Below are 15,793 nucleotides of genomic sequence, written 5' to 3' on the forward strand. Positions count from 1 at the left end.
GGTAGAGGATAGAGAGAAGCAGACCATATGCATGCAAATGGAATCAGTTTAGAACAGCATCATGGTGGACACAAGCATACTGGGCAGAAAGACCAGCTCCTTTGGAGGTCTGTTCTATGTTCTATGGTGTGATCATATAATTCTGTGACATCAGTGCTCAACGTCTTTCTCTGTATAATTCCCATTGCTTTATCCCTGCTCCGACTCAGTGCAACTTTATATCTTCTGCATTTCTCTGTGGTAATGATTTCTAAGTCTTGCACATGCTTCATATCTCCTCCTGCTTGCCTGAGAGATCTGGACAGAGTAGATTGGGAGAAAGCATTCCCGAAAACAAATGGGACAAGCAGGTGACAACAATAGTTTCGAGATCTGCAAAAGCAGCGAAGATGGACGTCAGGATATGGAAGGCAATGCCTGGAAATTTGGGGAATGCAGATTGAAACTTGCCACAGCATTAGATGAATATGGAAGCAAATATTTGCAAGATTATCCGATTAAGACAGGATACTGGCATTAGGTAACCATGAGTGTTTGAACAGCCAGTACAGACACGATTGGCCGAACAAACTCATCCCAGTCTGTAACGCTATTGCAACTCAGTGATTCTGTGACAGACAGACTGTCTTCAAACGTATAGCCTCAGTCTTGGATCCTAATTCACGTTTGTTCGCACTGATTGAATCTCAAACTGATCGTTTCTGTCACGCTGAATCATTCTGTTAGACGTTTGTTTACCAGTAACTAGATTACAGAAATTTTGTGCGACCGTTCAGGATTTAAGGTGTTAACATATTTATAGATTCCCAGTTGACGTGAGCCTGGAGCTGAGATGTGCTCTTCCATGATGAAGTACCCATTGAGATTCTGTTGAGTGTCTATTCTAATTCCGAATTTACTGCTTTTTTCCATCTGATATTTTTTTATTTTAAAGGAGAAACAGGCGACAACATTAGAGCACAGAATTTGCCACTGAACCAGGTGTTTCCTGTTGTTTGAACAGAAAGGCAAGACGCGCAGTGACGGTTCTGTGGTTCTGCAGACTGAGAAGCTGCCTTTTCATACACTGAACCTTACATGAATCTTGACAAATTCCAAATTATGATCTGCTGTAAAATATGTTTCTGCGTGTTTTCTAACAATATGCTACGGCTCTTCGATGCAATCAATTCGTTGGTAATGACCGGCATTTATGATATCAAAATGCGTGTTCATGCATTTCGCCTCTGTCTGAAAGATCAGATTTCTTCAGATGATTGGCAGTTTGCCCAGTATCGCAACACAACCCATATATGATGTGAAATTCTGCAGGACATCTGTGAGACATGGTTCAGACGCTGTTTTGTAGATGAATAGTTCAAAACAGCATAGGACAAAATGGAAATTGTTGATAACGTGAATGAATGTAGTCAATAACGCTAAACTGTACCCAGTTTCGAAACCATGGTAACACGATCAAAGTTCTGATGGTGTTGGCAATCTGAATTAAGAACACAGAAGAACTGCAGAAACTTGGGACAAATATGATTTTAATGTTTCGAGTCCCCTGAAGAGGGCTGGATAATGCTGATTTATGTGCAGTTCATCTGAGATGCTCAAGGGAAAGAGATGTGGAGAGTAAGCAGAGCATAAGACAGAGACAGGCCTTATAGTCGTAAAGGAGTGATATGGATTCTAAACCGGTATTGATGATAAGTGTGACGGTCAGGACGTCACTGATCTGAGCACCTACAGTTTCTTTCAAAACACTTATGTATATTACAAACAACTGAGTTACAGCACTGATGCTGTTGCAATAACATTGATCACAGACTATCATGGAGAGAAAATAACACACACACTTCCACAACTTCATTTTGTATTCTGTGATCATCCAATTTTGTTTCACGTATTTTGTGATCTACACTTCCGTAAGGAGTGGTCACCTGCAAAAGGATAATTTGACATGATGACCTTTATATCAATGTCTCTGCACTTTTCATGTCCAAAGGTAGTGCGGGAAATGGGCCACATGTGTTCCTGCGTTAACCACAGGACAAATCCAACCAGGCCAAATATTGTTTAAGGAGAAAGTGAGGTCTGCAGATGCTGGAGATCAGAGCTGGAAATGTGTTGCTGGAAAAGCGCAGCAGGTCAGTCAGCGTCCAGGGAACAGGAGAATCGACGTTTCGGGCATAAGCCCTTCTTCAGGAAGGGCTTATGCCCTGAAGAAGGGCTTATGCCCGAAACGTCGATTCTCCTGTTCCCTGGATGCTGCCTGACCTGCTGCGCTTTTCCAGCAGCACATTTCCAGCAAATATTGTTTAAACCCGTTTACTCTCATTCAGCAGTCTTGTGATTGAAGGGGTCATCAACGATGCTGTCAAACAGGTACCACATGGCAATAGACTGCGCACTGATTCCCAGTCTGAGTTCCACCAGGGCAACTTAGATCTTAATCAAACACCGAAAATGCTGCAAATCTCAGCGTGTCTCGCTGCGTCTGTGGACCGAGAATCATAGTGATGGAAACTCCACAAATGCCGGACTTGGTGCAGCTCCAACAAAACTCAATAACCTTGACAGCATCCAGAACAAAGCAGCCAAGTGACTGTGACCCCATCCACAAACAACCACTACCATCACTCAGTAACAGCAATGTACACTATTTTCAAAAGACATTGAATAAATTCACCAAGACTCCTCAGATAGCTGTCTACAAACTCACGAGAAATTCTACCCAGAGAATAAGGCCGGCAGATATGTGGAACAGAACAAGTTCCCAACTATGCCATTCATTATCCTGACTTGGATGTTTGTCGACATTTCTTCCTTGTCGTTGGGTCAAAATCCTGGAAAATATCTCCCTCATGCCATTGTCAGTCTAACTTCAGCATTTCGTGTTCCAAGTTTTAAGAACCCAGTTCATGACGAATTTCTCAAGGGGAAAACGCAATGGGTAATAAATGCTGGCAGAGACAGCGCTGCCCGTTTCCAGTGATAGAATTTTAAACAGAACTGTGAAGTTGGTTACAGGGAAATGGTCTGAGGTTCAGGTCATGATCTGCATACCATTCCACAATTATTTACACTAGAAGATCTGAATTATCCCTCTTGCTGCTCCACATGTCACAAAGTGCAATGAAAGAGTCAACTACTAATTGAGGGGTGATAGATTTTAGACAGATGCCAGTGGCAGGTTCTTTACACAGAGAGTGGTAAGGGCGTGTAATGCCCTACCTGCTAATGTCGTCAACTCAGCAGCATTACGGAGATTTAAACAATCTTTAGAGGAGCGCATGGATGATTTTGGGATCGTGTAGGGGGACGAACTGAGAATAGTTCACCGGTTGACGCAACACCGAGGACCGAAGGGCCTGTTCTGCGCTGTATTGTTGCACGTTCTATATTCTAACTTCACCTTTTACATTTCACTCCCACAGTTTTCACGCTGGTAGGTAACTGATGCTTTTTTTCTTGAATGTACCCAATGACATCCCAATCTTTTCGAGAATTCCACTCACAATTCCCTGAGTGACAAAATCTCTGTGCAACCCTAATGATATGGCAAACCTGTATCCCAAGACCATGACCCATTTTTCTCGATACCATAAGCCAGACGAACATCAAACCTGCATCCTGCATGTCAAGGCCGTTAGAATTATTTGCGTTTCAATGAGATCACGAACATACCTTTAAATATTTATTTTATTCTCTGGTTTCCTATTCTCTCCTGTTTTCTGTCCAACGTCATTAAACTCACACTGATCCGAGTTAGACGGCATCTTTCACGCATTTGCTCTTTGACTCAACTTGTCCAGAAGGCCTTGAAGCCTGTTAGTATGGTTCTGATCAGCAAACCTCTCAAAGTCACATTTGATCCCCTCATCCAAAATCGTTGAAGTGCGTTGTAAATAGCTAATGTCCCACCTTCGATTTCCCATACACTCCATTTATCAACTCCTTCCACTGAAAATGCACAACTTTTTCTCTCAGCGAGACAATTCTCTGTCCTGGCCTGTATGTCACATATGATAGCGCAGGCTTCAGTTCTGTACACCAACCTCTTGCGCTAGATTTTATCAGAAGTGTTCAAAGATCCGTCGATACCACATGGACAGATTCTCCCATATTCAATATAACAGTTATCTCATCAAAATATTGTGGAGTTCTCAAACCACGACTTCTCTTCCATAAATAGTTTCAATTTTGTCTGCCCAAATTGATGCTTGTTATCACATTGTTTATGGTGGATACTACCATGTTCAGAATATTCCAATTAATCCGTCAGCCTGTACATCCCTGTTTCTCCCTTCCTCGAATTTAGAACAGACAGTTCATATTTTCCACCCCTATTCTTCCAGACTTGTTTCTTTTTCAGAATCTGGAAACTTTTGCATTGTGACAAACCAAAACATGTATTAAATCTATTGCCATCTCAGTTAGTGACAAAAACTGCAGTTTACCAGTCTCCACAAATTCCCAATGAAAGCCTTCAGTCTGAAACGTCGATTCTCCAGCTCCTCGGATGCTGTCTGACCTCCTGTGCTATTCCAGCGCCACACTGTTCGACTCTGATCTCCATAATCTCCAGTCCTCACTTTCTCTGATGAAGTGACAAACTTGTTCCATTTTTGTATAACTTAGTCTACTCAGAGAGTCGTAGTGGCGTGGAATGCACTGCCTGTAACTGTAGCAGACCCGCCAACTTTAAGGGCATTTTAATGGTCATTAGACAGACATATGGATGAAAATGGACTCCTGTAGGATAGATTAATTCCATCGGTCGGCTTCGGATTGATTCCACAAGTTGGCGCAACATTGAGGTCCAAAAGGGCCTGTATTGCGCTGTAATGTTCGATATTCTACGTTCTCTGCTCGACATGTACAGTCACAGTTGCCATGATGTCAGGCCCTGCAAGTTTGAAAGATGAGGCATATCAAGAGGAAATTTGATATTTGGCAAATTTGAATAATTGCGAAACATTGTTGTATAGCACTTTATCCGTCCCATAAGAGCTGACCATCCAAGGAGGGAAATCAACATGATTTGAAATTTGAGCAGATTTTGCAGTGGAAGAGCAAAAGAAAACAATTATTTCCTCCCGTAACTGGGTTGGACAAATTCTATCGAATGATCCTGATGAGTAAAATATTGGAAAGTATAGTGATGGAGACGAGGGAACAAGTTTGCAGAAGAGACATAGAAATTACGAATTGTAGTAAAAATAAGATAAGATTTTTGGGGATTTTTTCAAGTTTTTCTAAAAGTTAATTCAATGGTTAACACTTTTAGAATAACGGAAAGCTGATTTTATAAACAAACAAGACCGACATTTGAAGAAAACAACAAGGTGAGCAGCATCTGTGGACACACAAAGCGAGTTAATATTTTGAATCAAATGTGATTATTCTGGATAATGACAGTTTTTAATAGTGTGCACAGACGGGGGAGGAGAAGAGACTGAAACGGGTGGTCTGTGTGCTCAGAGGATAAACAACGGACTGATAGTTATAGTAATAGACAGAATTATGACTCAGAATAGGTGCTAAGGATTGGGGGAATGAGATTAATGTGGGTCTGCTGTGCTGAGACCAATGTCGACAGGACAGGAATATATAAGGGAGGAAAGGGGTTACTTGTAATGTAAAGGAAGGGTAGAGGTTCAGCACTGAAGTTGTTAGTCTGCATTTTTAGTCCTGAAGAGTGTAAAGTGAAGAAATGGAAATTGAGCTCTTTCTCCAGCTGCTCGTGGAGCTGCTGAGTTGCACAGTATTTTCAATGAATCTGAGACCAATAACCTCCTGTGGTTGTGTGTTTCTGTGATATGGATTCCGGCGTGGGGACTCGCTTCCTCGTCAAAATCTGAAACGTCAATGATCTGTTAAGATGAACTAGTGTTTGGAACCCGGTTTCATTGTACCCATTAATGGTCACATCATTTCTCATTGGTGGAGAAGACAGAGTTTACTTCATAGTCGGCACACATTAAAATCTATTGGTTGATGGAAAGAAAGACGGGCCCCTGGAAAAGTCGTGGTGAAGGAACCAACTGTTACAGAAATCGAGGGGTCACTTGATATGTTAATTGCTGCTCAGTGTCTGTGAAACAGCATTCAGCTAAAGTTCCGATTTGATCTGGAACCACCAGCTGGGACGATGTTTGTAACCCTCGTGAACTTACTTCTTCTGCAGCTATTGAACTGTGAGTTATAGTCTCTTGAATACATTTTCGCAACCATTTATAGGTCAATGATTGGTAACATATATGTGGCAAAAATATAATGATCAGTCTATGCGAGATAAAATATTGGCATGATAGGGAATGAAAACTATTTTGTCTTCATTATTTTCTGACTTTTTATGGAACTGTTTCTGAGGCTTCAGAGCTTCCCAACCACAACCCCCATTAACCCCCAATCTTGCATTTATTCGGAGTTTTTGTACAGCTCAGAGTTGAAAACCTACTCAGACACTTCGGGTGTGTTTGGAAACAGTGCCCATCACTGCTTCAACAGTGTGTGTAGTCGGGAAACCTGGTGAACAATATTTACCTAATTTATTCGTCAATATTTGGGAGAGTGTAAAATAGAAACTGAATATTTATGTATTTCTAGGAGCTTGATGTTACACTGATTTTAGTTAGTTTTTCTTCTCTTTATATTCGAAAACTTTCTCGATACTGATGCATTTATATAGCGCCGTTGACAATGTCAGTGAAACAAAGGAACTCTGGGCCAATTTGGGACATTTTGTTGTTGAGACAGTTCTGCAATTTTGGAAACGTGACAGGCAAGTTCCTCCGAGGAAACTGTAAGAACCATTGCTGTGATAAAGGGCGCAGTTAGCTGTTCGCATCCTCAGTGGAACAAAGGCGCTGTGTGCTAATTTGTTATATTTTATTGTTCAGACAGTTCTGCGATTTTGGAAACTTGGCAGGCAATTTATTCCATGAAATCTGTTAGAATTGTCGCTTTAATAAAAGGCACAGTCAACTGGTCATCTTCAAATAACCAAAGCGAAACATTCACGCTGCTTTCTGTCTGCAAATGTTGCCAGATCTGCGAAGTATTTCCAGCAATTTCTCCTTTGTTTCTGATTTCCAACATGCACAGTTCTTTCACCTTCTTTTGTTCACCATTTTTGTTATTCAGTGAATTTAGTTGAATGATTGCCACTGGCCAGCGCAATATCAATAGCTCTTCTTCCTGTACTGGGGAAGTTGTTGAAGAATTTCAGTCGAATTACTGTAAGCATTTTTACAGAAAGATGTCTTCTTTTTTCCTGTCTCCATTTAAAAACTTTGTTCATATAAATACTTTTACATGCATACATAGTCACTGAAACAGGTCACTTCTGTACAGTAGTCAAAAACTATGGTGCTGGAAAAGCAGATCTGGTAAGGCAGCATACAAGGAACAGGAGGTTCGACGTTTCGAGCATAAAATCTTCATCAGGATAAAGATCTTTTGCTTCAAACGTCGATTCTCCAGCTCCTCGGATTCTGCCCATCCAGTTGTGCTTTTCCACCACCACCCTTTGAGACTTTGATCTTCAGCATCTACAATCCTAATTCTCTCCTATTTCTGTACAGTCCTGATTGAAGGACAAACAAACACTGGAATTTGACTCTATCCAGCAACACACTAAAGGCATGTCTTACTTGGACAAGATTGCATTTATATATACTTGAGACATCGAGGGGTCTGATAACTGAACGGACCCCCATATACCTTCAGCAGTAAGACCTCAGACAGTTGTCTTTCTCCACTGCCTTGGCGGCAGCTGCCTCAACATTTAATGCATTCCTAAACACACAGTCCTGCACCTTGGAATGTGCCAGTGTGCAACTCTCCGTCGGGGTCAAACGCTTGCTCTGGAATACCAAAGAGTTTCATGCAAACCAAAGAACATCTTTCAGCGACTTGATGCTCTTCCAGGCGCAGTTGATGTTTGTTTCAGTGTCGGTGTGTATCGTGGGCAACTGATCGGAGAGCAGTGTCCTGAGTCAAAGAGCTGCTTGTGAAAAGCCTCGACAGAATTGACTGCATCTTTCTCCAGACATCGTTTGCAAAGGGCAATTCCACAAAGATATGTTTTATGGTCACTTGCCGTGTCCCCTGCCATCCTTCCAAACCCTACATCCACTTAGAGAGCAGTGTGGGTAGTCGCAAACTGGCCAGGTGTACATGAGGGATCTCGCAGTTTGTGCCGTTCTCACCACAAGCCAAGCGACGTCTTCGTGCTTGTTAGAACGTTCTGGTGATGAAGCATTCTGCCAAATGACTTGGACAGTCTGCTGAGGGAACAACCCGACAGGGTTCACCCTCTTCTTTTCCCACAGAGTGTCGAGGACTCTAAGATACGTGCATCAACTGCTCCTTCAGCACTGAATTTATGCTCAAACCGGTTGAAACGGGTTTGAGCAATTACCTTTCTGTGTCGAGGCAAGAGAGCTGCAAATTGAGGCAGGGCTTACAGTAATATCATTTTGTTGGCAGAGTTAGCTCTTCGAAAACTTGAACTCACTTTACACATATCTCCTATTCTCTGGTGAGAGCTGTACCCATTCTCTGATGGCAGTTGTACTAGACTTACTTTTCAACATGATCTGAATAGAAATATGGAGGTAGTTCAGGCGTCTTATCTTGTTTCGATTTTTTGTTTTGCTAACGGTGTTATCACTGAAGACAAGCCAAGAAGAAAGCAATCCCAATCTTCTCAACAAAATCTGACCAGCTGTAACGGTTGTCTGTTACATTTGGGTGCACCAGACTCTGTGCTAACAGTGAATATGGTGTCAGTAAAACATCAGTCAGCACTATGTCACCATTAATTAAACTCATGCACAAATGAATTATACTCTCAGATTATACCTATGGTCTGCCTGACCGTTTTGTGATATTATTTGTGGACCGAGGTTACTTTAATGTGGAGGAGCCAGTGTTGGTTTGGGGTGGACAAAGTTAAAATTCACACAACATCATGTTAGAGTCCAACGGGGTTTATTTGGAAGCACTACCCTTCAGAGCGCTGCTCCTTCATCATGTCGTTGTGCTGATAGAGGAGCAGCACTCCTCAAGCTAGTGCTTCCAAATAAACTGGCTCGACTGTAATCTGGAGTTGTGATTTTTACATATGTTACTAAATTCACGTTCACGCATTCAAGATTTTTTCCACTATTTGATGTGGAATTAACATGTTTACCTCAATATTGTTTAACATCACAATTTTCATCACGCAAGCCTTTCAAAAATGAAATATCCAAAATAAATCCTTTTCCAACTTTCTTCTTAGTGACAAATGGGAGAGGTGAAAATCATTATTAGGATATTTATTTCACAACACTTTTTCTATTTGTTCAAAACTGTGGGAATGTCTGGTTTGGTCAATGTTACAGAAAATCCTTCCAGGTGGCGGTCACCTGATCTCATGGTCCACTGCATTAATTGACCCTCTGTACATCATCATATGCGAGGAGAGAATTGCAGATCTTGACCAAATATCAGTGAAGGAACAATGTCGCCATCCCAATCAGGATGGGAATTTGCAGGTGCCGGTGCTTTTAATTATCTGTGCACCTTGTTAGGTAGTGTGGCTGCAGTTTTGTTCAGTTAGGGAAGGAGTTTAGCTGAGTTCTTGCAATTAACATTGATGGCGCAACTTTGGTGGCTGAATCTTGGTGGTGAATGCTTTAAGTTCTTCAGCTAATGCAAGGGTTGTAAGTGAAGCCGATTTCTTTGTGCCAAGTGCCTTCCAGCTTTTGAAAGTGTGTTACAGTTTATTGCAGCAATGTAAGTAGCGAATGTCTGTTCATAGCGCTGGCTTGTATATTGCTCACAGTTATTACTCTTGAGGAGTCAGAAAGTGAATAATGCTGTAAATCTGGCTCCTGTTCTGGACTTGTAGTGAAAGGATGGACATCCCAGTTCAGATCATTATATGGAGCGGCATGGTGGCTGAGTTGATTCCAGCCTCGGGCGATGTCTATGTGGAGTTTACACATTGTCCCTGTTTATGCATTGTCCCTGTGTATCCAGGTGCTCCGGTTTCCTCCCACAGTCCAATGATGTGCAGACCATGCCACGTTGCCCACACTGCGCTCGGTGAATTAATCAGAGGGGAATAGGTCTGGTTGGGTTACTCTTCGGAGTGTTAGCATGGACATGTTGGGCCATTTGGCCTGTTTCCATACTGTAGGGAGTCTAAGTTAAACAAGATTCTGTAAATGCTATGGCGTAGTATGTTAAGAGAGTTCATGTACACGGAGTTGTATTGCTTTGTGGTAAGTTCGGCTTCTCATTCTCTGGAAAATTTACTCCTACTTATCCAGCATCATGAATTATCCAAAGTATTGAAGCCTTCTTTCTCATTCTTCTCCCGTTGGCTCTCCGATATATTTCCATGTATATTAATGAATTAAGTGCTTACGTCGGCATGTTGTGGATCATTTCCATAAAGCAGATCGCAGAGGTTAAATCAATCTCTCGAGATCGAAATGTTGGGTTAGAGTAACTAGTGTGCCTAGATTTTGTTGACGTGCTGTATTTGGTCAATCCATTTACACCCATATAATGGGTACAGTGACACTGAGAGTGGATTGCATTTTATATCCAGAAGATTAAACTGGTATTATCTCCTTTAAAGTTTAGTTGCTGTCTATTTTGTCCTAAGCTATATGGCAGAAGATAAAAAAGACATGCATATCAACACTGTTCAAGTCGTTCAGACTTAGTTTCACATTCTATATGTGTGAATACTTTCAACATTATTTTATTAGCTGATATATGAAGAAAGGAGGTTGATTATACATTTATTAACATGAACTTTGCGCAGTATGCATAACAGCTTCATACCTTAAAGAAACTTGGAAATTTTTTTTAAAACACAGGAGATCTGTCAACATTAATGAAGAGTGAAACACAGTTAATGTTGCGAGTCTGATATGATCACTCAGAACAGAAGGATAGAAAATAAGGAGTCCCAACAGAGTCGCAACTTTAACACTGTTCCTCTCTCCGCATGTGTTGGGTTTCCCCAGCATTCTTCATATTTGTTTCAGATTTTCCATATGCACTTTTCTTTTCTGCCAGCAGCCTGGTGTCTGAATTGCTTTGGCTTAATTTGTGAAATGGTTTATGTTGTGAGTTTGACGAGCAGAGGCAGATGTCCTGACGCTGTTGCATATAATTTAATTAAAAGCACTTGAAGGAGACTTGATTGGGGACCGATGCAAAACCATTGAAAGAAAGATTTCTGAGTTTAGTTTTGTGTACTTTCGAGATCAACAGTCTCAGTGGCTCCTAAGATGAGACAATAGATTTGAAAGAGAAGTAATTTTACTCTGGTTCTGCATCACTTGTACACTATTTTGTTTCATCTCGCGCTTTGAATCTTCTCAATTTGTGAAACAGTGGGACAAATTGGATTGCTTAATCTCATATTTGCTAAACTAGAAGTAACAACATTCTTGGATCAGATGACAAAGCACGAGATGGTGAACGGCTCCATCATTATGTTTTGTAGATCTTTGTTGAACAACTAGGGAAGTGCATGAAATATGAAATTGTAAGTTGCATAAACCACTTCAATATTCACCTCCTGCAGAAGTAATGGATAGCAGACTTCTTAATCCATTATTGTTCTTTTATAAATTCGATATTAGCCAAGAAGAAATACAAGGATCCCTTGCAGGCACCCATGTCCAACTCATTGTTTTCAATTTTACGAAGACATGAATTCTTTATTCTCGACATAATTCTACTACTCGGGTAGATCGTAAAGTCTAATTGATCTTTTTTTAAAAAATGAATGAGTAAAGTCATATCAAACGGGAGTTGAATGCATTGTTTAGTTCTAAATTTAGTAATTAACATGTGTTCAGTTTTAATTCGCGTTCAAAAAGGACAGGTATTCTGCATTGTTGCTGCTGTCAATAATTTTGTTTCTTTATATTCCCTGCCTTGATTGACATTTAATTAAATTACAAAATATCAGTCAAATAATGACTATTTATTGAAATCTAAATAAGCACTACAGTTAAGAAGTGACGTTCATGTCCCTCATGTCCGGCTGAAGCAGACTGAAAATCAACTTGACTTCTTTCTCAATACAGCGATTCAGTTTGAAGTAGGCATTATTCAGTTTTCGAGGAGTAATATACTGGCAGTAGAGAGATAGCGGAAAAGGTTCACAGCATTGATTCTGGAGAAGAGAGGTTTGGCCTGTGAGGAGAGCTTGAGAAGACGAGGACTACGCTCATTGGAATTTAGAAGAATGAGTGGTGACTCCTACAGAAACTTATACAATTATGAAGGGAGTAGATATGATAGCAGCGTGGAGGTTTATTCCACTGACGGGTCAAACTAGAACCTGGGAACGTCGCCTTAAAATAGGGAGAATGAGATTTCAGACTGAGGTGAAGAGTAACTTTTTCACCAATTCTGTTGTGAGCCTGTGGAATTCCCTGCCGAGTGAAGGAGTTGAGGCTTGTTGGATGCATTTAAAACAAGGATACATAGATTATTGAACAGTACTGGAATTATGGGCTGTGGAGGATAGGCGGGAAAGTATAACTGAATCCACGAAAGGATCTCATTAAATGGCGGCGCAGCCTTGATGGGCCAGATGGCCCACTCTTGCTCCGAGTTCTTATGTTCTTTTATCGGTGTGAAAAGTGTAGGACACTAATTGTACCGACTGTCACTTGATTCAACGCTGAAAGTTATGTCCTCTGTAGTGTTTCATGTGAGACAGTAAATGTTCTCAAAAGTAGTTCAAAAGGACAACATACGTGTTCAAAACCAGACAAGTTTATTCCATAGTTCCATCTGTCTGAAATCGCGACGAACAGTCTTTCAGTAGATTTAGTTTGCATCAGTTCTCCCATCAGTGAGAGAGTTCACAATGGTGTCACTGATCTGATCCGGAATTGTTGTTTTCCAAAACTCTCCAGTTAGAAAGGAATATCAAACGTCTGATGAACGGGCCAACCTGCAAGACATTCTTTTAAATTTTTCCTGTTCATTTCCTGCAACCAATTACATTAAAAAACAATTAGGATTTAGCATTACATTGTAAGGATATTGCATACGAATGATAAAGAGGTGAACGATCAGTCAAGTCGGTGAATGCAGGTAATGAGAGAGGTTGTTCAGCACGGATTGAATACATCACAGTGAGCGACCATCTATTAACAAATGGACAGATGACCCGTGTTGTCTGATTGCTTGAAAGTTTTAAGGAAATTATTCTGAGATTCAAAACAAGCAATTCAAGGCTTATCGAATTTTTGAAAAATTGTATGGGATAGTATTCTCAGGAAGCTAAAAATCATCAAAATATATCACGCATTGGGAGAAAATGTAATTAAATTTAAATTGAAAATATATTTCGATTCCTCTGTCAGCTTGGGAGAGGAGGACAATATATTGTTAGTAACATCAATAACAGGGCAACTCAGTAAACACTCGAATATTCCTTTAAAAAAGAAGTACATAGCGTGTTCATCACCATCCTGTCCCAAGTGCAGTTGAACGTGGGTGGAACAAGTTAAGCAGTTTGTTCAAAGATGTAGCACAGGCCCCTTGGACCGAATGACCTTCTTCCTCTGTTGTGATCACGGAATGGTTTGTGGACAGTGACATATTGAACTGCCTCTTTCAATCCATCGTAAAACGTCATGTTCCAGAATTGGGAAAATGGAAAATTCCTGCTGGATATTGTTGTTGAGTGAATCTCGTGATACTGTCGCCATGTAGATAGGGGAACATAATAAAGTCGAATATTAAAGTTGGTAAGCACTTAAAAAAACACTTTCGGAAGTTTGTTGCTGACGAAGCACTGTTAGTCATTGTTTATTTCAGTATTGCTGATACACTAAAGTTTCTAAAATGCTGAAAGCTTTGGTAACTGGGGAGCATTATCGCTCTTTTTGGCGATCATCACAATGTTAAGGAAGGAGGAAATGCAGTGACGAGTAGACCAGTCAGAGAATTGGCAGCGTGTCTCTCTGTGTGGAAACAATTCGGTTAACTTTAGAAGAAAACAGACAATAATTGATAATTGCAGTAATTATATTTCCTGCTTTTATCAGCATTGCATGAAATGAGGATGTGAAATTTCCAGATATCATATATAGTCATAGCACGGAGATAGACCCTTTGCCCCAAACTGTTCCATGTCAACCAAAATGTCAATCCACACAAAACCTATTTCTCTGCACTTGACTCATATCCTTCTCAACTGTCCCTATCCATGTGATTGTCCGAACCTCTTTTACACGTTGTTAATGTTCCCACCTCAATCACTTCCACTCGCAGCTAATTCCCTACTAACACCATCCTCTGTGTAAAATAGGATTATTTGGCAAACTAGCGATAATTATTGCCCGCATTTGTTGCATTTGTTCAATTTATTTCTACGTGTTAAATTGAATTGTAACACTTCAATTTTCATCCCCCTATTTCAGGCAGACGTGGCGACACTCAGGCCGATCGTAAAGGTAATTGCACTTTTTTTTCATATACAGGCAAAACCTATATTCTGATGATTCCGTTCAAACACAAACTTGTGCTGATGATCTCCTTGCCTTCATGTGCAAGTTGAACAGCTGTGTGTTCCTAACTAATGGGGATGCATTATTCCTGAAGGTTTCTTATTTCAGGGGAGCAGAGTGTGAAAACTCAGTTCCTCCGCACACTGCCGTTCTCAGATAGAGAGACAACACATGGAGATACTGTGAAGATGCACCTACACACGCAGTGCTGCTGGCGGAAATTTATATAAATTATTTCACTCACAATTGAGCAGTGACATCATGCTCACATGACTGGACATCCCACAATATTTCTGGCCGTGGGAGACCGAAATGCTGTTTCATTTTCAGATGTTTGCAGGGCGGATCAGAGTGTTTTTCTCGCTATTCAGTGTGCCCACATCCCATGAATGAGAAATAAAAATGTACTCACGTTGGCCACTTTAGAGGATATGTTTCCATAGAAATTGATCTCTGACCCTCGCTCTCTGTGAGTCGGCATCATTTTTTTTCAAATGACCATTCGCCCTTCTCCATCCACATTACGTATCCTGAGTTATATTGCGATAGCCTGCATTTTTGCCATGCCCTCACTCCCGTTGCGTTGTGAGCCGGGAATGCAGGCGATGATTCGATATTTTACAATTAAGCAGTGTTCACGTTGGTGACCACTTCTATATTTACAGAGACAGTGAGGCTGAGACTTGAGAATGGGGGCAGTCCTTGCGCTGGCCGAGTGGAGATTCACTACAAGGGGCAGTGGGGAACTGTGCATGATTATAAATGGGACCTGCCGGATGCTGCAGTTGTGTGTCGGGAGCTGGACTGTGGGACCGCGGTCTCTGCCCCGGGCGGGGCTCACTTTGGACGAGGATCCGGACCCATTGTGACCTGGAAAGTTGAGTGCAGCGGGACCGAGCGCGCTCTGAAGGAGTGTCAATCACAGGAATGGGATCCCCACAGCTATTCACACGGCAATGATGCTGGTGTCGTCTGTTCAGGTAAAAATCTATTGCCATTTCTGTGCAGGTTTATCACAAGTCAGTGCTGTCTGGAACCAGAAAGGGATATGATAATACAACGACAACTATCCAAATATTATTAACATGATACTAACAAAACCCCCAATTTATTCGGTGTTACAATATAATTTGTGAATATTTGAAGAATTCCTGTTACCGTTTCCACTCCGGTAAAGGGGCAGGATAGGTGTCGATTGTGATGTCATTTGAAGCCACATTGAGAGAACTGCGCTGCAGGAATTATCACAATTACAA

The 15,793-nt window shown here is 41.1% G+C and overlaps 1 protein-coding gene across 1 annotated transcript in view; it reads left to right on the plus strand.

Annotated features, from left to right (window-relative positions):
* LOC148144487 (scavenger receptor cysteine-rich type 1 protein M130-like) overlaps window positions 1-15,793 on the plus strand; it is a 32,409-nt gene that overhangs the window by 1,053 nt on the left and 15,563 nt on the right. The window contains exons 2-4 of the mRNA XM_087975344.1: window positions 6,176-6,185; window positions 14,451-14,483; window positions 15,203-15,517. Coding sequence (XP_087831470.1) covers window positions 6,176-6,185; window positions 14,451-14,483; window positions 15,203-15,517 — 358 coding nt within the window. The remainder of the gene's footprint in view (window positions 1-6,175; window positions 6,186-14,450; window positions 14,484-15,202; window positions 15,518-15,793) is intronic.

The sequence above is a fragment of the Chiloscyllium plagiosum genome, unplaced genomic scaffold (genome assembly GCF_037043375.1).
Source record: "Chiloscyllium plagiosum isolate Xiang-an unplaced genomic scaffold, Cpla_swu_hap1 HiC_scaffold_27, whole genome shotgun sequence".
Taxonomy (NCBI): domain Eukaryota; kingdom Metazoa; phylum Chordata; class Chondrichthyes; order Orectolobiformes; family Hemiscylliidae; genus Chiloscyllium; species Chiloscyllium plagiosum.